General features: G+C 53.6%; 1 protein-coding gene across 1 annotated transcript; it reads right to left on the reverse strand.

The window, feature by feature from the left end:
- Positions 1-11,232: 11,232 nt before the first annotated feature.
- On the reverse strand, positions 11,233-12,165 carry LOC146421873 (olfactory receptor 14J1-like). Its single transcript, XM_085046883.1, has one exon. The coding sequence runs from the start codon at positions 12,163-12,165 to the stop codon at positions 11,233-11,235; it is 933 nt and encodes a 310-aa protein (XP_084903009.1).
- Between the last annotated feature and the right edge of the window lie 5,708 nt (positions 12,166-17,873).

Genomic DNA, 17,873 nt, shown 5'->3' on the forward strand with positions numbered 1-17,873 from the left:
AGAGCACCTCCAGCAGGGCTGAAGACATCCTGGCCTGGAAAAAGGACTGATGAGAAAAACTGAATGAAGAATCTAATTAGCATCAGAGGTGAGGAGATTCAGATCCAATGAGAAACTGAATACTGGGGGTTTGCTCAACTTTAGACCAATTAACACTGACCCAATGCTTTCCTATGTATTTTTACTGTATAAAATATCTGAAAAATCGAGTAAAAGCTATGTATCATGGAATGATTCTCTCTGCACACCTGGGCTATGTGTGGATGAGATGATTTCTGTGGTACATCCTGGCCAGAACAACATCCTGGCCAGATAATAAAGTAATGCCTTGACTCTCTAATATTAAAATGCTGTTGGAGGGTTTTTGTATTTTTTCCCTGCAGATTCGGTGACACCTGGAGCTGGTTAAGGAAAGACTGGATGTGGCACTTGGTGCCATGGTCTGGGTGACAAGGTGGTGTAAGCTCACAGGTTGGACCTGATGGTCTCAAAGGTCTTTTCCAACCTGTTTTATCCTGTGATTCTGTGATTGTGTCCCTTGAGCACCAGGATCTGCCTGAAGAGCCCTGGGGCAACTCTCTGCTGCTGTCCTGGGCAGCAGGGCTGGCCCTGGGGCTGCAGGAACTGCCCAAGCTGAGCATCTCCTGAGCATTCCAGAGCCAGAGTCGCTGTCCCTGACCTCCAGTGCCTCCAGTTCCTGCTGCAGGGCCAGACAGGGCTGGGCTGCTCTGCAGGGCTGCAGATGGGACATCGATTTCAGTGCTGGGAGATAGAGAGAAGGAGCAGATTCCAGCAAGGCTGTGCCTGGGACAGCTTGGGTGCCACAGGCGCTTTAGCAGGGTGTGGGAAGAAGGCAGGAGTTGGGAATCCCACAGGAATTGGCCATTCCTCAGCCAAACACAGCTTTTTGTCTGAAGCACCAACAAGGGAGGAGAGAGGGACATGAGGAAAGCTTTGGGAGCTCCCAGGGTCAGAGGGAGGTGGGAAATGGGGCAGTGGGTAAAGTCTGCAAGGGAAGCAGCACAGGCCTAGGCCAGAGGAGGAGAGCTGCAGTGGGGTGACCAAAGGCCTTGGTGGGGCTGGGACCACCCCCTGCCAGCAGCAATGACATTTGTGTCCCCTGGCTGTGGCTGCTGTCCCTGCCACTGAGGCCCATGAGAAGACACCAGTTCCTTGCAGCCCCAGGGCTTGTGGCCTCCTCCCCCAGCCCACAGAGCTTTGCAGGGCTCCTGCTGCTCTCCTGCCCTCACCATCCCACACCCCACATCCCACTGCTCCGGGAGAGCCACGAGCATCCTGTGAGGCCACCGATCCCCATTGCCAGGGCATGGGGGTCAGGCCTTGGCTGTCCTGCTTGGCCAAGCCCAGGCAGGGCTTTCACAGCCACATTGCAGAGTCCATTTCCCACCTGGAGCCGCTGGTGCCTCTGAGTTCTGCTTCCCCAGCCCCAGGGATGCTCTCCTTGGCTGCTCATTGCCCCCACGGTCTCTTGGCAGGGATGGCCTCAGTGGGGGCTGCTGACCTCCTCAGCAACTTGGAGGTTGCTGCTGAATTTTCTTTCTCCAGAGGCTTTTTCAGCCTTGAGCTCTTCACTTCAGGAATTCAGTGCCAAAGGCTCATTAACATTTCAAAACACCCTAAAGACAAGGCACTGGGAATAATTTCAGTTTTCAATTGTTTTGTGGTTAATTATACAGGTTTCAGAAGTCTATTGGCAGTGAATATACTGTATTTAAAACAATGCTGAGAGAATTGTTTTATCCTGTTCAGTTTTCTTTTCCTATTTATAGATTGATATTTGCAATCTCCAGTTGGTATTGATTGCTAGCACCTCCTAATGCAGCCTGAATGGACATGAAATGAAGACCCTTTATGGCTGACAATCAATCAGACTCTGTCCCTAAAACCCACCCCACCACTTCCCTCATCCATGCCCTGGGACTCAGAGCAGCCTTGTGCAAATCTCAGCTTCCTCCACTCCAGGCTGCACCTGCAGCTTTCAGCTCCTTGGCACAAACTCCCAGCTGCTTTCCTTGGAGAAGGAGCTGCCTGAGACACACAGGGATGTTCATTTATTGTCAGCAAACAGTGGCAAGGGAATGCAGAGCTCCATAAAAGACAGAAGTCCAGCCCAAGGAGTGCTGGGCAATGGAGTCACAGCCAGGGGTGTCCCCAGGGCTCAGGATTGGGGCCACTTCAGTTAAATCTCTTTATTGCTGATCTGGATGAGGCACCGAGGGCACCCTCAGTCAGTTGCCAGGTGACCCCAAGCTGGGTGGGAGTGTGGCTGTGCTGGAGGGCAGGAAGCTCTGCAGAGGGATCTGGACAGGCTGCAGCCATGGGCCCAGGACAATTGGATGAGGTTCAGCAAGGCCAAGGGCAGCGTCCTGCCCTGGGGTCACAACCACACCAAATCCCTGGCCGTGCCCTGGCCCTGATCCCCACAGCCTGTCCTGTTTGCTTCATCCCTCCATTGCCAGGGACTTTGTGGGACAAGGGAGCTCTGCTCTGGGGATGGAGGGAGGTGCAAGTGCAACCACTGGAGTGGGAACCACAGGTGATCAGGTTTGTGTCCTTTGGGGATCAGGAACTGGTGAAACTTGGAGGCAAAGAAAACTTTTTTGCCACAATAAAATTAAACAGGATACAATTTAACTACCATCACAGCTCTTCCCTCAGCCGTGTGATATGTCCCAGCAATATGTGACCACACCACCATTCACAGGGGACTTCGTACAAAACTAATTTTAGAAAAAGGTGGTTCTTCTATGGGTATAAACATAGTTAGGGTTATTTATCAGAATGCTCTCCCTGGAGTAGGGGTAAAAGCGCTCAAACAATGCTGTAGTTGCAATGTTGTCAGTGGTGGACGGAGAAGGGAAGTCAGGCTGCTTTTGATGGTGAGGAAATGCTGAAACCAGCCTGACTCATTTGATTTCTTCCTGTCCTGTCTTGGCTGAACCTCTTTCAGCTTCCACCCACTGTCTTCTGTCTCCCACCAGGCACCCTGGTGAAGAGCCTGGCTCTGTGTTCTCCATCACCTCCTCGCTGGCACTGCCATGCTGGGATGAGGAGCCCCTCAGCCTTCCCTTCTCTGGGCTGGACAAGCCCAGCTCCCACAGCCTCTCCTCACAGCCAAAGGGCTCCAGTCCCACCCTGGAGGCTCTTCACTGACCCTGCTGCAGCTGCCAGACATCTTTCCTGCCCTGGGGAACACAAACCAGGCCACAGTGACCTGGAGAATCCATGTCCTTGATGTCCTGGTCACAAAGCTCCAGTCTCCTTGTCACTGTGTCAGGCTCTGGGGTTGATTTCTGGCACATTCTTGGGTGAGGCTGCAGTGTTAGCGTGGAAAACACATAATCACGGAATGATTATATGCAGGTGCCTTTATTCGAGCTCGGGAAGCCGGGGTGTAACATCTACCCAAATCTGGCTTCACCATAGGTTTGAAACAAGTACAGTTTTATACCTTTCCTTACAGAACAGTGATGTAATCATATGTTAATCATCAACTTATCATTGTTCCATTGTTTCCCCCCAAGCATGACTTTAAGCCCCCCATCTCCCATAGTATTTCTGATTTATTTCACAGGTGCTAATCCGCATGATTTCACTAAAACAATCCCCATTCTCTAAGCAATCTTCATGATCATGTCGCTGAGCCCCGTACATGCAGTGCTTACCTATCCTGCTCCTAAAGCCTATTTTTAACTAACATTTTAACCCAATGTTAACAGCAGCACTGAGGGTAAAAGGGACCCAGGGGGACAGGGGACTTGAATCTGCATGAGCAGCACAAGGGACTTCTCTGAGGGGGGACTTTGAGGGGGGGCTGGGCTGGTGTGACATCCCCAGTGACCTCACACAGCCTCCTGTGATGTCACACAGTCACCCTGTGATGTCACAGCCCACTCTGCAATGTCACTCTGTCCCCTCAATGATTTTAGAGTCTGCTCTGTGATGTCACAGCCTTTTCTATGATATTTCACCACCACGTGATATCACAGACCACTCTGTGATGTCACACAGCCACCTCTATGCCACACTGTCCCCATGGGTGTCGTGCTGTCCTAAAGGATGCCAGGCTATTCCCAGCTATGCCAGGCTGTCCCATGGGTGCCACAATATCCCCCCAGCCACCAGCCACCTGCTATGGCTGCAGATCTGTCTGGAGCTCTGCCGCTCCTCCTTGGCAATGGGCAGCATGTCCAGCACTGCCAGGCTCAGCCCTACAGCCATGCAGCCCCAAATGAAATCCCTGTGGGACTGGGCAGGGAACAAGGCTTTGGGGGATTCTCCCATCTCCTGCTGTGCCAGGACACCTGAGGCACCTCAAGACCCCCAGCCTGTGCTGGTATCCTCTTCATGTCCCAGTGCCCATGTGAGTCATGTCCTGCCCTGGGCTCTGGTTTCCTGCTGCTTCCCTGGCTCTGTCCCTGGGCCATGTCCCCCCCAGAGGACACAGTGACCCCATCTGGGCATCCTGGGGTGCCCTGTGCCCACTGTGGGATGGCCACGAGCAGCTCCAGGTGAGCCAGGTAAGAGGATCCACATCCCCCAGGCACTGGTGGGTGCTGGAGGACCTCGTGCCCAAAGCAAGGACCCTGAGCCATTGTTGGGATTCAGAGCTCACAGCCAGGAGCCCCTGTTGAGAACAGGCACAGAACCCCAAGCCCAGACGCAGGATCCCCAGGGAACAGATGCTGCACAGGGTGTTGGATCAAGTTCCTGTGAGCCCAGAATATTGGGATCAGTGCAACTGTAGCTCTGCACAAGAGAGCTCTTCATCCACTTTCTCTCTTCTCCTCCCTCTGGCCATGCAGGGAGCTCATGACTTCAGTGTGTGACTCGTGTGTGCAAAGAGCAAATCTGGGCAGAATTGGGGCAGGGAGGGGTTAGGGGCATCTTGGGATCTGTGTTGGGCACAGAATAAGTTTTTCTTTGGTCTGAGACTGTCTGCTGCGGAAAGTGCACTTAATATCCAGCAGAGGAATGACATTTGCATTTTATGGAGATGTGCCTTCCTTTGGTTCAGTTTGCTGACAATAAATGAACATCCCTCTGTGTCTCAGGCAGCTCCTTCTCCAAGGAAAGCAGCTGGGAGTTTGTGCCAAGGAGCTGAAAGCTGCAGCCTGGAGTGGAGGAAGCTGAGATTTGCACAAGGCTGCTCTGAGTCCCAGGGGTTGGAGGAGGGAAATGGTGGGGTGGGAGTTAGGGACAGAGTCTGATTGATTGTCAGCCATAAAGGGTCTTGATTTTCATATCTATTAGGACTGCATTAGGAGATGCTAGGGGTCGATATCAATTGGAGATTACTGATACCAATCTATAAACAGGAAAAGAAAACTGAACAGGACAAAATAATTCTCTCTGCATTGTTTTAAATACAGTATATTCACTGCCAATAGACTTCTGAAACCTGTATAATTAACCTCAAAACAATTGAAAACTGAAATTATTCCCAGGGGTTTGTCTTGTTAGGGTGATTTGAAATGTTAATGAGCCTTTGGCACTGAATTCCTGAAGTGAAGAGCTCAAGGCTGAAAAAGCCTCTGGAGAAAGAAAATTCAGCAGCAACCTCCAAGTTGCTGAGGAGGTCAGCAGCCCCCACTGAGGCCATCCCTGCCAAGAGACCATGGGGGCAATGAGCAGCCAAGGAGAGCATCCCTGGGGCTGGGGAAGCAGAACTCAGAGGCACCAGTGGCTCCAGGTGGGAAATGGACTCTGCAATGTGGCTGTGAAAGCCCTGCCTGGGCTTGGCCAAGCAGGACAGCCAAGGCCTGACCCCCATACCCTGGCAATGGGGATCGGTGGCCTCACAGGATGCTCGTGGCTCTCCCGGAGCAGTGGGATGTGGGGTGTGGGATGGTGAGGGCAGGAGAGCAGCAGGAGCCCTGCAAAGCTCTGTGGGCTGGGGGAGGAGGCCACAAGCCCTGGGCCTGGAAGGAACTGGTGTCTTCTCATGGGCCTCAGTGGCAGGGACAGCAGCCACAGCCAGGGGACACAAATGTCATTGCTGCTGGCAGGGGGTGGTCCCAGCCCCACCAAGGCCTTTGGTCACCCCACTGCAGCTCTCCTCCCCTGGCCTAGGCCTGTGCTGCTTCCCTTGGAGACTTTACCCACTGCCCCATTTCCCCACCTCCCTCTGACCCTGGGAGCTCCCAAAGCTTTCCTCATGTCCCTCTCTCCTCCCTTGTTGGTGCTTCAGACAAAAAGCTGTGTTTGGCTGAGGAATGGCCAATTCCTGTTGGATTCCCAACTCCTGCCTTCTTCCCACACCCTGCTAAAGCTCCTGTGGCACCCAAGCTGTCCCAGGCACAGCCTTGCTGGAATCTGCTCCTTCTCTCCATCTCCCAGCACTGAAATCCATGTCCCATCTGCAGCCCAGCAGAGCAGCCCAGCCCTGTCTGGCCCTGCAGCAGGAACTGGAGGCACTGGAGGTCAGGGACAGCGACTCTGGCTCTGGAATGCTCAGGAGATGCTCAGCTTGGGCAGTTCCTGCAGCCCCAGGGCCAGCCCTGCTGCCCAGGACAGCAGCAGACAGTTGCCCCTGGGCTCCTCAGGCAGCTCCAGCTGTCTCAGGGACACAATCACAGAATCACAGGATTAATCAGGTTGGAAAAGACCTTTGAGACCATCAAGTGCAACCCATGACCTAACACCACCTTGTCACCAGATTGTGGCTTTAAGTGCCACATGCAGTCTTTCCTTAAAAAGCTCCAGGGACAGTGACTCCATCACCTCTCTAGGCAGCCCCTTCCAATGCCCAATCACTCTTTCTGTGAAGAACTTCTTCCTAATGTCCATCCTAGATTTCACATAGCGCAACTTAAGACATTGCATTTCCTCTGTCCCCTGTTCCCTGGGAACAGAGCCCAATCTCCACCTGGCTGCACCCTCCTCCATGAGGCCTTAGAGTGTCACAGTGGTCTCCATGATTCCATGAGGCTCTGTAGTGTCACAATGGCCCCTTGGTTCCTTGGGCCCTGCAGTGTCACAATGGCACCTTGGATCCATGAGGTCTTGCAGGGCAGTAATTGTCTCCTTGGTTCTGTAGTGTCACAATGGCCTCTTGGTTCCATGGAGCACCACAGTGTCACAATGGGTTCTTGGTTCTGTTTTATCCCACAGTGTCACAATGGCCCCTTGCTTCCCTGGGGCCCTGCAGTGTCACAATTATCACAGAATCACAGAATCAACCAGGTTGGAGAAGACCTTGGAGATCATCAAGTCCAACCTTTGACCCAACACCACCTTGTCACCCAGACCATGGCACTGAGTGCCACATCCAGTCTTTCATTAAACACCTCCAGGGACACTGACTCCACCACCTCCCTGGGCAGCCCATTGCAATGCCCAATCACTCTTTCTCTGAAGAATTCCTTCCTAATGTCCAGCCTAAATCTTTCCTAGTGCAGCTAAAGTCTGTGTCCACTTGTCTTCTCACTGTTGCCCAGGAGAAGAGCCCAACCCCCACCTGGCTGCAGCCTCCTGTCAGGGAGCTGTAGAGAGTGATGAGGTCTCCCCTGAGCCTCCTCTTCTCCAGGATAAGCAACCCCAGCTCCAAACTCAGCCACTCCTCACAGCACTTGTGTTCCAGACCCTTCCCCAGCCTTGTTGCCCTTCTCTGGACATGCTCCAGCCCCTCAATGTCCTTCCTAAACTGGGGGCCCAGAACTGGACACAGCACTCGAGGTGAGGCCTCACCAGTGCCGAGTACAGGGGAAGAATCACTGCCCTGCTCTTGTTGGCCACACCACTCCTGATCCAGGCCAGCTGCCATTGGCCTCCTTGGCCACCTGGGCACACTGCTGGCTCATGTCCAGCCTGCTGTCCATCAGTGTCCCCAGGTCCCTTTCATCCTGGCCACTGTCCAGCCACTCTGTCCCCAGCCTGTAGCACTGCAGGGGTTGTTGTGGCCAAAGTGCAGGACCTGGCACTTGGTCTTGTTAAACCTGACATTGTTGGATTTGGCCCCTGGATCCAGCCTGTCCAGGTCCCTCTGCAGAGCCCTCCTACCCTCCAGAAAGTTTTGCACCCACCCAGATGGGGATCAGTGTCTTCTCCTGGGCAAACAGTGAGAGGACAAGAGGGGTCAGCCTTAAACTGTGCCAGGGGAGATTTAGGCCGGACATTAGGAAGAGGTTCTACACAGAAAGAGTGATTGGGCACTGGAATGGGCTGGCCAGGAAGGTAGTGGAGTCACCATCCCTGGAGGTGTTTAAGACTGGATGTAGCACTCAGTGCCATGGTCTGGGTGACAAGGTGGTGTTGGTTCAAATGTTGAACTTGATGATCTCAAAGATCTTTTCCAACCTGGATGATTCTGTGGTATTTGTGACATTGCAGGGCCCCAGGGAAGCAAGAGGCCGTTGTGACACTGTGGGGTCTCGTGGAACTAAGAGGACCAAAGTGACACCATGTATTGCATGGCATCATAGAGCCAAGGGGCCATTGTGCCATTTTGGGTCCTCGTGGAACCACGAAGGCCACTGTGACACTGTGGGGCCTTGCTGAACCAAAGGGCCATTGTGACACTGCAGGATCCAGTGTAACCAGGGGTCCCAGAAGCCATTGTGGCACTCTGGGGACTCATGGAAGCAAGAAGCCACTGTGACACTGTGGGCTAAAAGGAATAAGGAAGACCATTGTGACACTGTGTGGCCTTGTTCAATGATGGGGCCATTGTGAGACTGCAGGGCCCCGTGGAACCAAGGGCCAAGTGTCACTAAGTGGAGCCATGTGGAGGCACAGAGAGCACTGTGACACTGCAGCACCTCATAACACAGGGGTGGTTGTTACATTGTATGGACTCGTGGAATGAAGAATACAATTTTGACACCATGGTGCCCAGTGGAACCAAGAGGCCATTTGGGCACTGTGGAACCAAGGAGATCATTGCTGACCTGTGAGACCTCATGGAACCAAGGGGGCATTGTGACACTGCAGGGCCTTGGGGAACCAAGGAGCCATCGGAATGCTATGGAGACTCATGGAATCATGGAAACCATTGTGAAACACTAGCGCATCATGGAATTGTGGTAAAACCAACTCAGCTGGGTGTGAGTGTGGATCTGCTGGAGGGTAGGAGGGCTCTGCAGAGGGACCTGGACAGGCTGGATCCAGGGGCCAAATCCAGCAATGGGAGGTTTAACAAGACCAAGTGCCAGGTCCTGCACTTTGGCCACAACAACCCCTGCAGTGCTACAGGCTGGGGACAGAGTGGCTGGACAGTGGCCAGGATGAAAGGGACCTGGGGACACTGATGGACAGCAGGCTGGACATGAGCCAGCAGTGTGCCCAGGTGGCCAAGGAGGCCAATGGCAGCTGGCCTGGATCAGGAATGGTGTGGCCAGCAGGAGCAGGGCAGTGATTCTTCCCCTGTACTCGGCACTGGTGAGGCCTCACCTCGAGTGCTGTGTCCAGTTCTGGGCCCCCGGTTTAGGAAGGACATTGAGGGGCTGGAGTGTGTCCAGAGAAGGGCAACAAGGCTGGGGAAGGGTCTGGAACACAAGTGCTGTGAGGAGTGGCTGAGTTTGCAGCTGGGGTTGTTTATCCTGGAGAAGAGGAGGCTCAGGGCAGACAAGATGGTGTTAGGTCACAGGTTGGACTTGATGATCATAAAGGTCTTTTCCAGCCTGGTTGATTCTATGATTCTCTGAAAGCACCCTTGAAGCAGTTGCAGGATGAGCCCTGGGCCTCCTCTTCAGAAGGTCCAGCAGCCCATGGCCCTCAGCTTCTCCCCACAGGCCCCAAAGCCCATCCTGTCAGTCCTGCAGAGCCTCTCCAGCTCCTCCTCACTGCCCCACAACAGGGAGCCTCACAGCCACACACAGCAGTCCAGATGTGCCCCCTGGCCTGTGCTGCCTCTGGCAAGGGAACAGCACGAGGCACTGCAGGACCCTGCAGACAATTCATGAAGCACTTGTAGGATGATCCTGCTCACCAAGGGATGTTCCCATGGTGCCAAGTCAGGAACTGAAATGGGGAGTGGGGCCAGAGAGGAAAGGGCAAACAGAGATGGGCTGTTCGCAGGGGAGGGGACAGGGATAGGCAAGGGGAAGAAATGTGGAGCAGGAAAGAGGAAAGAAAGCAAAGGTGAAGCAAAGGAAATGCTCAGGGCTGTTTGGGGGTGGCTGCCAGGCATCCCTGGCTCTGAGCAACAACATCTGCAGTGGGACAGGAAACTCACAGCTCATGGGAACAAACTTTCTGGCTGACTTCAGAGGTCACAGCAAAGCTGAGTGGTTTCCCTCCCATCCCCAGCCCTTGCTGGCCCCCAGGGCTGATGGTGTTTGTGCTCACTCAGGTTCATCTCCCCACACCAACACAATGGGGTGCTCACGCCTGCTGTGTGCAATGCAAACAGGGCTCCTGAGCCAGTGCTGCCGTGTCTCTGCCTGGAAGGATCAAGCAGCTCTGGGAGCTGGGGGAGAGGCCAGGGCTGCCAAGGGGGGATGTTGTTGGCAGCTCCATGAGGACGCTCTGGGACGCTGCCCTGGGCTGTCCAGCGCAGTGGGGATGGATCAGCCCCTGCTCTGCTGCTCCTTCCCGGCTCCCCCAGGGACCTTGCAGAGCCCCAGCCATGCTGTTTGCCCCCAGCCTGCCCACAGCCACCCTGCAGCTGCTCACGGGGGTTTTCTCTGCTCAGCATTGGCCTGGGCGTGTCCTGGAGAGAGCCTGGGCAAGGAGCCTCGAGCCCCCAGGCCCTGCCCTGAGGCGTCAGCTGTGCCCCAGCAGTGCCCATGGCCTGTCCCTGCTGCAGCCCCGGCACTGCCACCCCCAGCACTGGCAGCGACCCCGAGAGCACTCAGGCCCTACAGCAACACGAGGGGCAGAAGGGCAGCGGGGCAGTGGCACGGGAGCAGCACTGGCAACACCAAGTGCTGCTGCTCCTTGGCAGAGCTGCTGTGCCACCCTTGATCTGCCCCAGCTCTGCACACAGACATTGCTGCTGCAGCTCCACAGACGGGAACAAAGGGGGATCTCTGGTGAAAACTTGGCTGGGAGATCATTTAGTTTGTTTAAAGCCACTGAGAGCACAGCCCCTTATTGACACAGACTGTGGGTCACAGCAAAGAGGGAGAGAACCAAAATGAGAAATGGCACAATGACATTTTTTTGGGGATGTTGAAAAAATGAACAAAGGAAAAAAACCCACAACCAAACTAAAAAGAACAATCAAAGATGACTCATATAACAAGTGTCTTCCATAAATGGGTAACCAGTTTAATGTTTCTGAAATCGTCCACTCATCAGTCTCCACACTGCGGCCTTGAGCTCCTGGTTCCTCAGGCTGTAGATGAGAGGGTTCAGTACTGGAGGCACCACTGAGTACAGAATTGACAGTGCCAGATCCAGGGATGAGGAGGAGATGGAGGGAGGCTTCAGGTAGGCAAACATGACAGTGCTGATAAACAGGGAGACCACGGCCACGTGAGGGAGGCACGTGGAAAAGGCTTTGTGCCGTCCCTGCTGAGAGGGGATCCTCAGCACAGCCCAGAAAATCTGCACATAGGAGAAAACAATGAACACAAAACAACCAAATGATAAGGAGATAGTAAAAACAGAAAGTCCAAGTTCCTTGAGGTAGGATTTGGAGCAGGAGAGCTTGAGGATCTGTGGGATTTCACAGAAGAACTGGCCCAGGGCATTGCCATGGCACAGGGGCAGGGAAAATGTATTGGCTGTGTGCAGCAGAGCAGTGAGAAAGCCACTGGCCCAGGCAGCTGCTGCCATGTGGGCACAAGCTCTGCTGCCCAGGAGGGTCCCATAGTGCAGGGGTTTGCAGATGGACACATAGCGGTCATAGCTCATGATGGTGAGGAGGGAATATTCTGTTGAAATGAAAAAGACATACAGAAATAGCTGTGCAGCACAACCTGAGTAGGAGATGTCCCTGGTGTCCCAGAGGGAATTGTGCATGGCTTTGGGGACAGTGGTGCAGATGGAGCCCAGGTCAGTGAGGGCCAGGTTGAGCAGGAAGAAGAACATGGGGGTGTGCAGGCGGTGGTTCCAGGCTACGGCGCTGATGATGAGGCTGTTGGCCAGGAGGGCAGCCAGGGAGATGCCCAGGAAGAGGCAGAAGTGCAGGAGCTGCAGCTGCCGTGTGTCGGCGAATGGCAGGAGGAGGAAGTGGCTGATGGAGCTGCTGTTGGACATTTTCTGTCTCTGGCCATGGGGACCTGGTCATGGAGGAGAAAATGACAAGTCAAGAGAGACTTTCCTGGGCAATGTCCACGCCCTTTCTCCCAGCCCAGCCCCTGCCACTCTGTGTCACCCAATTTCCCTTTTCTCAGAGCTCTTCCTCCAGCCCCATGCCTGGAGCTCTGCTGGGATCTGGCCCTGTTGCTGTGACAAGCAGTGGCTCTGCCCATGGACACCGAGGAGTCAGCTCTGCTCTGCAGCAGTGGGTCATGGGAATGGGGGACAGGGACCAGTCCTGGGTTGGACTTTGTCAGACCAAACTGCCCCTAAGGCAGAGGAGCTTGGCAGCATCTCCTGTCCCAGGGCTAAGGAACAGTGACAGCCAAAGGCAGTTTGAGAGGATTTCCTGCTGTGCTCAGGGAGAATAGAGAGAACTGTGCAAGGCAAGAGGATTGGCTGTAACTCAGTGAAGGGTGAGGGGAGCTGCTCTGTTGCTCCATCTGCTCCCAGCTGCCGTTTCTGAAATCAAGGGCACTCACTGTGTTCCCCTGAAAATCACCCTGACACAGCTGAGAGCAGAGGGACTCACAGCAGAGCCAAATGGCTCAGCCTTTCTCAGAGTCTCAGCCCCACTGCTGGCCAAGGACACTCCTGTCCCCCAGTGTCCCCTGGAAGGCAGCTCACAGCTTGGATGGACACCCCGAGGACACACCAAGGGTCCTGGCCATGGAACTGCTTGAGGAGAGTCATTTCATTGCCAGCCTGCCAGCCTGCCCTGCCCAGAGCTGCCCAGGGCAGAGGGAGCTGGGACACCTCATTGCTGTGCTCACCCTGCACAGGAGGAGCCCCAAGGGCTGCGCCTGACCCTGCAGCTGTAACTGCCATTGCCAGAGAGCCTGTCAGCAATGCCAGGAGCAGCTGAGCAAGGCAAGGAGAGAGACAGCCAAGCCCTGAGGAAAAGCCTTTCCCTGCCCAGCCCTGCACAGCCCCTCGCAGGCAGCAGCAGTGCAGGACAGTCGCCCTCAGGCCCTGGTCAGCAGGGAATGGGCAATGGCAGGAGAGATGCCCTTCATCTCTGGTGCTGCTCTGCCGGCCCAGGAGGGGACTGAGGGCCCCGAGCCCCCGGGCTGAGGGCTGTGCTGGCTGCCAGGGGACACAAGAGCTCTGCTGCTGAGGGCAGCTGGCAGATCCCCTGCCCTGGCAAAGAGCCCTCAGGGCTGCAGGAGCTGCTCTGCAGGACAGCCCTGGGCACCCCTGGCTGCACCCCCACCTGCACAGCCTGCAGCCATCCCTGGCAGCAGGAGCTGTCCTGCCCTGTCCCTCTGACGGTGCCCAGGGCAGCCCCGCTCTGCAGCACATCCTCCCCCAAACCAGAAACAGCAGCAGAGCCATCCTTACAGTCATATCAGTGCTGTCACATTTCAGCTTTAGGAGATCCCTGCAGCCAGAGACTTACTGTGTCAGAAGCTGTGACGATTTCTCCATGAATAAGCTCAGAATTGTCCTTCCAGTTGCTTTAAGCCTCTGTCTGCTTCCCTCCTCTCAGGTACCTGCAGGCAGCACCCTCAGCCCTGCTGGGCTGGGAGAGAAACTGCTCCTCAGCAGAGCTGCTTCTTTGAAGCTCTTCTTGGTTGCCAGGAGATCCTCTGTGCCAGGAGCCCAGCCCAGCTCAGCAGCACAGCAACAGCACAAGGACTTTAATGAGACTCTTGGGGATTTGGTGTTTTTTATAGTTGAATCAGTCCCTGAGAGTTTTCAAAAAACTTCTCAAGAACTCAGATTCAAACTCAAAGGTTTCTTTTACTTTTAATGGTTCCCTCTGAGGGACACAAGTGAGAAAGTATCCCCAGTTTCCAGGTAGAGCAGAACACTGGAGGCAGTGATGACAGCTGGGGACAAAGAAGGCAAAGGTGTCTCTGATGCTGAGCAAAGCTGGATGTGTTTCAGGAATGCAAAGGGCCAAGGCCTGAGCCCCAGCCCCTGGCAAGGCAGATCCTGTCCCTCCCTCAGTGCTCAGGGCTCTTCCCGGGGCACTGGCATGTGGGGATGTGCAATGCCAAGGGCAGGACCATGGGGCAGCCCCTGCCAGGCTGCTGGGCAGGGACAAGGAGGCAATGAGGCCCCAGGACTGCAAGGGTCACTTGTGTCCTCCTCATGGCCTCAGGGCCAGGGACAGCAGCCATGGCCAAAGTGCTGCACAAGTTGGCTCTGTCAGGGCCTTGCAGCTCCTGCACATCCCTCTGCCCTCTCCAGCCCAGGCTGTCCTACACTGTCCATGCCCTGTGCCTCTGTCCCTGCAGGCTGTCGTCATCCCCCGGCTGCCCCACCTCGCTGGCCCTTCCTTTGCTGACAGCTCTGCGTCCTGCCTGCCTCTGCCTTGGGCTTGATACCAGAAGGGTTAATTCAATTTTTGCTATGCCTGTGAACTTTCAACAGGGAAAGAAGGCATGCAGGGGCTGATTTCCCAGCGAGGATGGTTGGAAGAGAAGAAGAGGACATGTGGTTGAAGGTTGCAGTGACAGAAAAAATAAGGACTAAACCTGGAAATTTGGGTGGGTTTTATGGTAATGGTGAAATTGTAATGTTGCTACACATGTAGCAACTGTATATAAGCAATACACTTGTGGAATCAGGTGTCCCTGTAAGGTTAGGAATTATCTCCCATTGGACCTCAGTAAATGATAAATTATACGATGAATATATGATGAATATATGATGAATATATGATGAATATATGATGGCCTCTTAAATACCAAACTAGTGTTACGGAGTCTTATTCTGATAATTTGTCAATTTGGTGAAAGCAGGGCCACACAGTACCAAGGAGTCCACAGTGACACAGTGGAACCCCATGGAACCAAGGAAACATTTTGACACTGTGAGGGCCCATGGAACCAAGGAGATCATTGCTGACAATACAGAACCCCATGGAACCAAAAGTCCATTGTGACAGAGACGGGCATCATTGAACCATGGGTCCACTGTGACACAGCAGGACCTCATGACACTAAGGAGACCACTGTGACTCTATGGAACCTCATGGAACCAAGAGGCCATTGTGACACTGAAGAGCTTCAAGGAACCAAGGGTCTATTTTGACACAGCAAGACCTCACTGGAACAAAGGAACCATTGTAAACAGTATGGAAACCCATGACACCAAGGGTCCATTGTGACACTGTGGGGCCACATGGAACCAAAAAGCCATTGTAACACGTCAGGGCTGCATGGAACCAATGGTCCATTGTTATACTGCAGATCCAAGGCAACCACGGTGAAACTATGGAACCTCCTGGAACCATGAGTCTATTGTGACATAGCAGGGCCTCATGGAATCAAGGTGACCATGTTATGCTAGGGAACCTCATGGAAAAAGGAATCCATGGGGACTCTGCAGAACCAAGGAGACCATGGCTGACAGTATGAAAGCTCATGGAACTAAAATTCCATTGTGACACAGCAAGGCCTCATGGAACCAAGGGTCCATGGTGACACTGTGGGGCCACATGGAGCTAAGGAGCCATAGTGACACTGCAGTTCTCCATGGAACAAAGGGGCCATTCTGATACTGCTGGGCCTCATAGAACCGAGGTGCCAATTGTGACACTGCAGGGCCTCATATAACCAAGGGGCGACTGCAGTATGGCAGGGCCTCATGGAATCAAGGGGACCGTGGTGACACTTTTGAGCTCCATGGGACAAAGGGTCCATTCTGACACCATGGAACCAAGGAGACCACTGTTACATTACAGGACAGCATGGAACCAAGGAAGCCATCATGAGCCAGTGGGGCCTCATGGAACCATGGAGACCATTACGACACTTTGAGGCCTCATGGAACCAAAGGACTACTGGGGCACTGCAGGGCCTCATGGAACCAAGGCCACAATAGTGACACTGTGGGGCTCCAAGAGACCAAGGGAGTGAAGAATCAAGAAGATCATTGTGGCACTACAGGGCCTCATGAAACCATGGAGGCCATTTTTATACTTCAAGACCTCATGGAACCAAGCACTTATAGCACTTCAGGGCCTTGTTGAACCAAGAGGACCATAGTGACCCTATGGGACTCAATGGAACCAAGGAGCCATTGTGACACTTTGCAGCCCCACGGATCCAAGGAATCCATTGTGACATTACAAGGCCTCATGGAGGCAAGGAACCATAGTGACACTATGGGGTCTTGTCAGGCCAAGGGGCAATTGTGGCACTGTGTGGCACTACTGAACCAAAGGGACCATTCTGACACTACTAGTCCCCATAGAACTAAGGATTCATCTAACAGCGTGAGGACTCATAGAACAAAAGGTCCATTCTGACATTGTGGGGCTTCATGGAATACTGGAGACCATTATGACACATCAAGGCTCTGTTGAATCAAGCAGGACCTTGTGGAACCAAAGAGTCCATTGTGACACTACAGGACCTCATGGAAGCAATGAGACCATTCTGACACTGTGAGTCCCCATGGAACCAAGGGTTCATTGTGATACTGTAGTACCAAGGAGACCACTGTGGCACTGCAAGGCCTCATGGAAGCAAGGTGCCAGTGTGACACAGCTGTGCCTCATGCAGCCAAAAGGACACTGTGATCCTGAGGAGCACAACAGATCTGTGGGGCCATTGTGACACTGCAGGACTATATGGAATCATGGAGACCACTATGACACTCTGAGGCCTCAAGGAACCAAGGGGCCATTTTGTCATTGTGCAGCTCCATGGAACCAAGGAAACCATTTTCACACTGCAAGGCCTCACGGAAGCAAGGGGCCATTGTGACACTACAGAACCCTATGGAAAAAAAGGCGCAGTGACGCAATGGGGCCTTGTGGAACCAAGGATGCAATCTGACACTACAGGGCTGAATGGAACCAAGGGGTAAATGTGACACTGCAGGGCCCCATGGGTCAAAGGGAGCATGGAACATGGAACAGGTCTGGCTGGCTTGGCCTCCCAAAGGCCACCTTTTTGGTCCAGCTGACCTTGGCAAGGGTTGCTTCTCATCTGCCCCTTAAACACTGGAGGTCCATGCATTCCTTCTTATGGAGAAGAATCATTTCTTCTGTCCAGGTGCTCATGGCTGAAATTGGTACTCTTCCAAAATTCCCTATATGCCAGGGTTTCTCCCAGACAAAAGCTACCAGAGCAGACAGATTTGGCTGCCTTGGTCTCTGGTGGTTGCCTTCCATCTGCCTTCGAAACACTGGGGCTCCATGCTTTTCTTCTTATGGTGATGACTGGTCTTTCTCATCCAAGCAGGAATTAGGGAAGACAGACAACATGTTGGAAAGTAACCCTCAAAAATTTGCCTCTTGCCATGGTGAAACAAAGAACGTTAGAACTCAGCAGCTAAAGGCTCGCTGAGTAGAACATTACAAAAATGACCTTGGCCAAAATCAGGGACATGGAAATTTGTTTGCCAAAAATCATGTCCAATGAAACAAGCACTTCCCAGGGTTTATCTACATTGCAACACTCAAGACTTTCCCATGCCCCCCTCCCCCACCTCCACTCCTGAGTCCACGCAACCTGTCCTGCCACAAGGTAAGTATCCAGGTTCCCTTTGCTGTTCTTCCGTGGAACAAGGCTGTCATGTACAGCCCTTTTCTGGTAATTTTGGGGAGGGGGCTTTTGTTACTTTATCAGAAAATAAAGTAACAAAGTCCTGTAGGTCAACTCTTGCAGCCTGCCCTCCTTCAGTGCCTGTGTGGTCCAATTCTGCTG

Source organism: Lichenostomus cassidix, unplaced genomic scaffold, assembly GCF_008360975.1.
Source record: "Lichenostomus cassidix isolate B80296 unplaced genomic scaffold, HeHo_3.0 HiC_scaffold_46, whole genome shotgun sequence".
Lineage (NCBI taxonomy): Eukaryota > Metazoa > Chordata > Aves > Passeriformes > Meliphagidae > Lichenostomus > Lichenostomus cassidix.

What these genes read in the sequence shown, in the direction of transcription:
- LOC146421873 (XM_085046883.1), bottom strand. Translation starts at nt 12,165, where the DNA reads ATGTCCAACAGCAGCTCCATCAGCCACTTCCTCCTCCTGCCATTCGCC.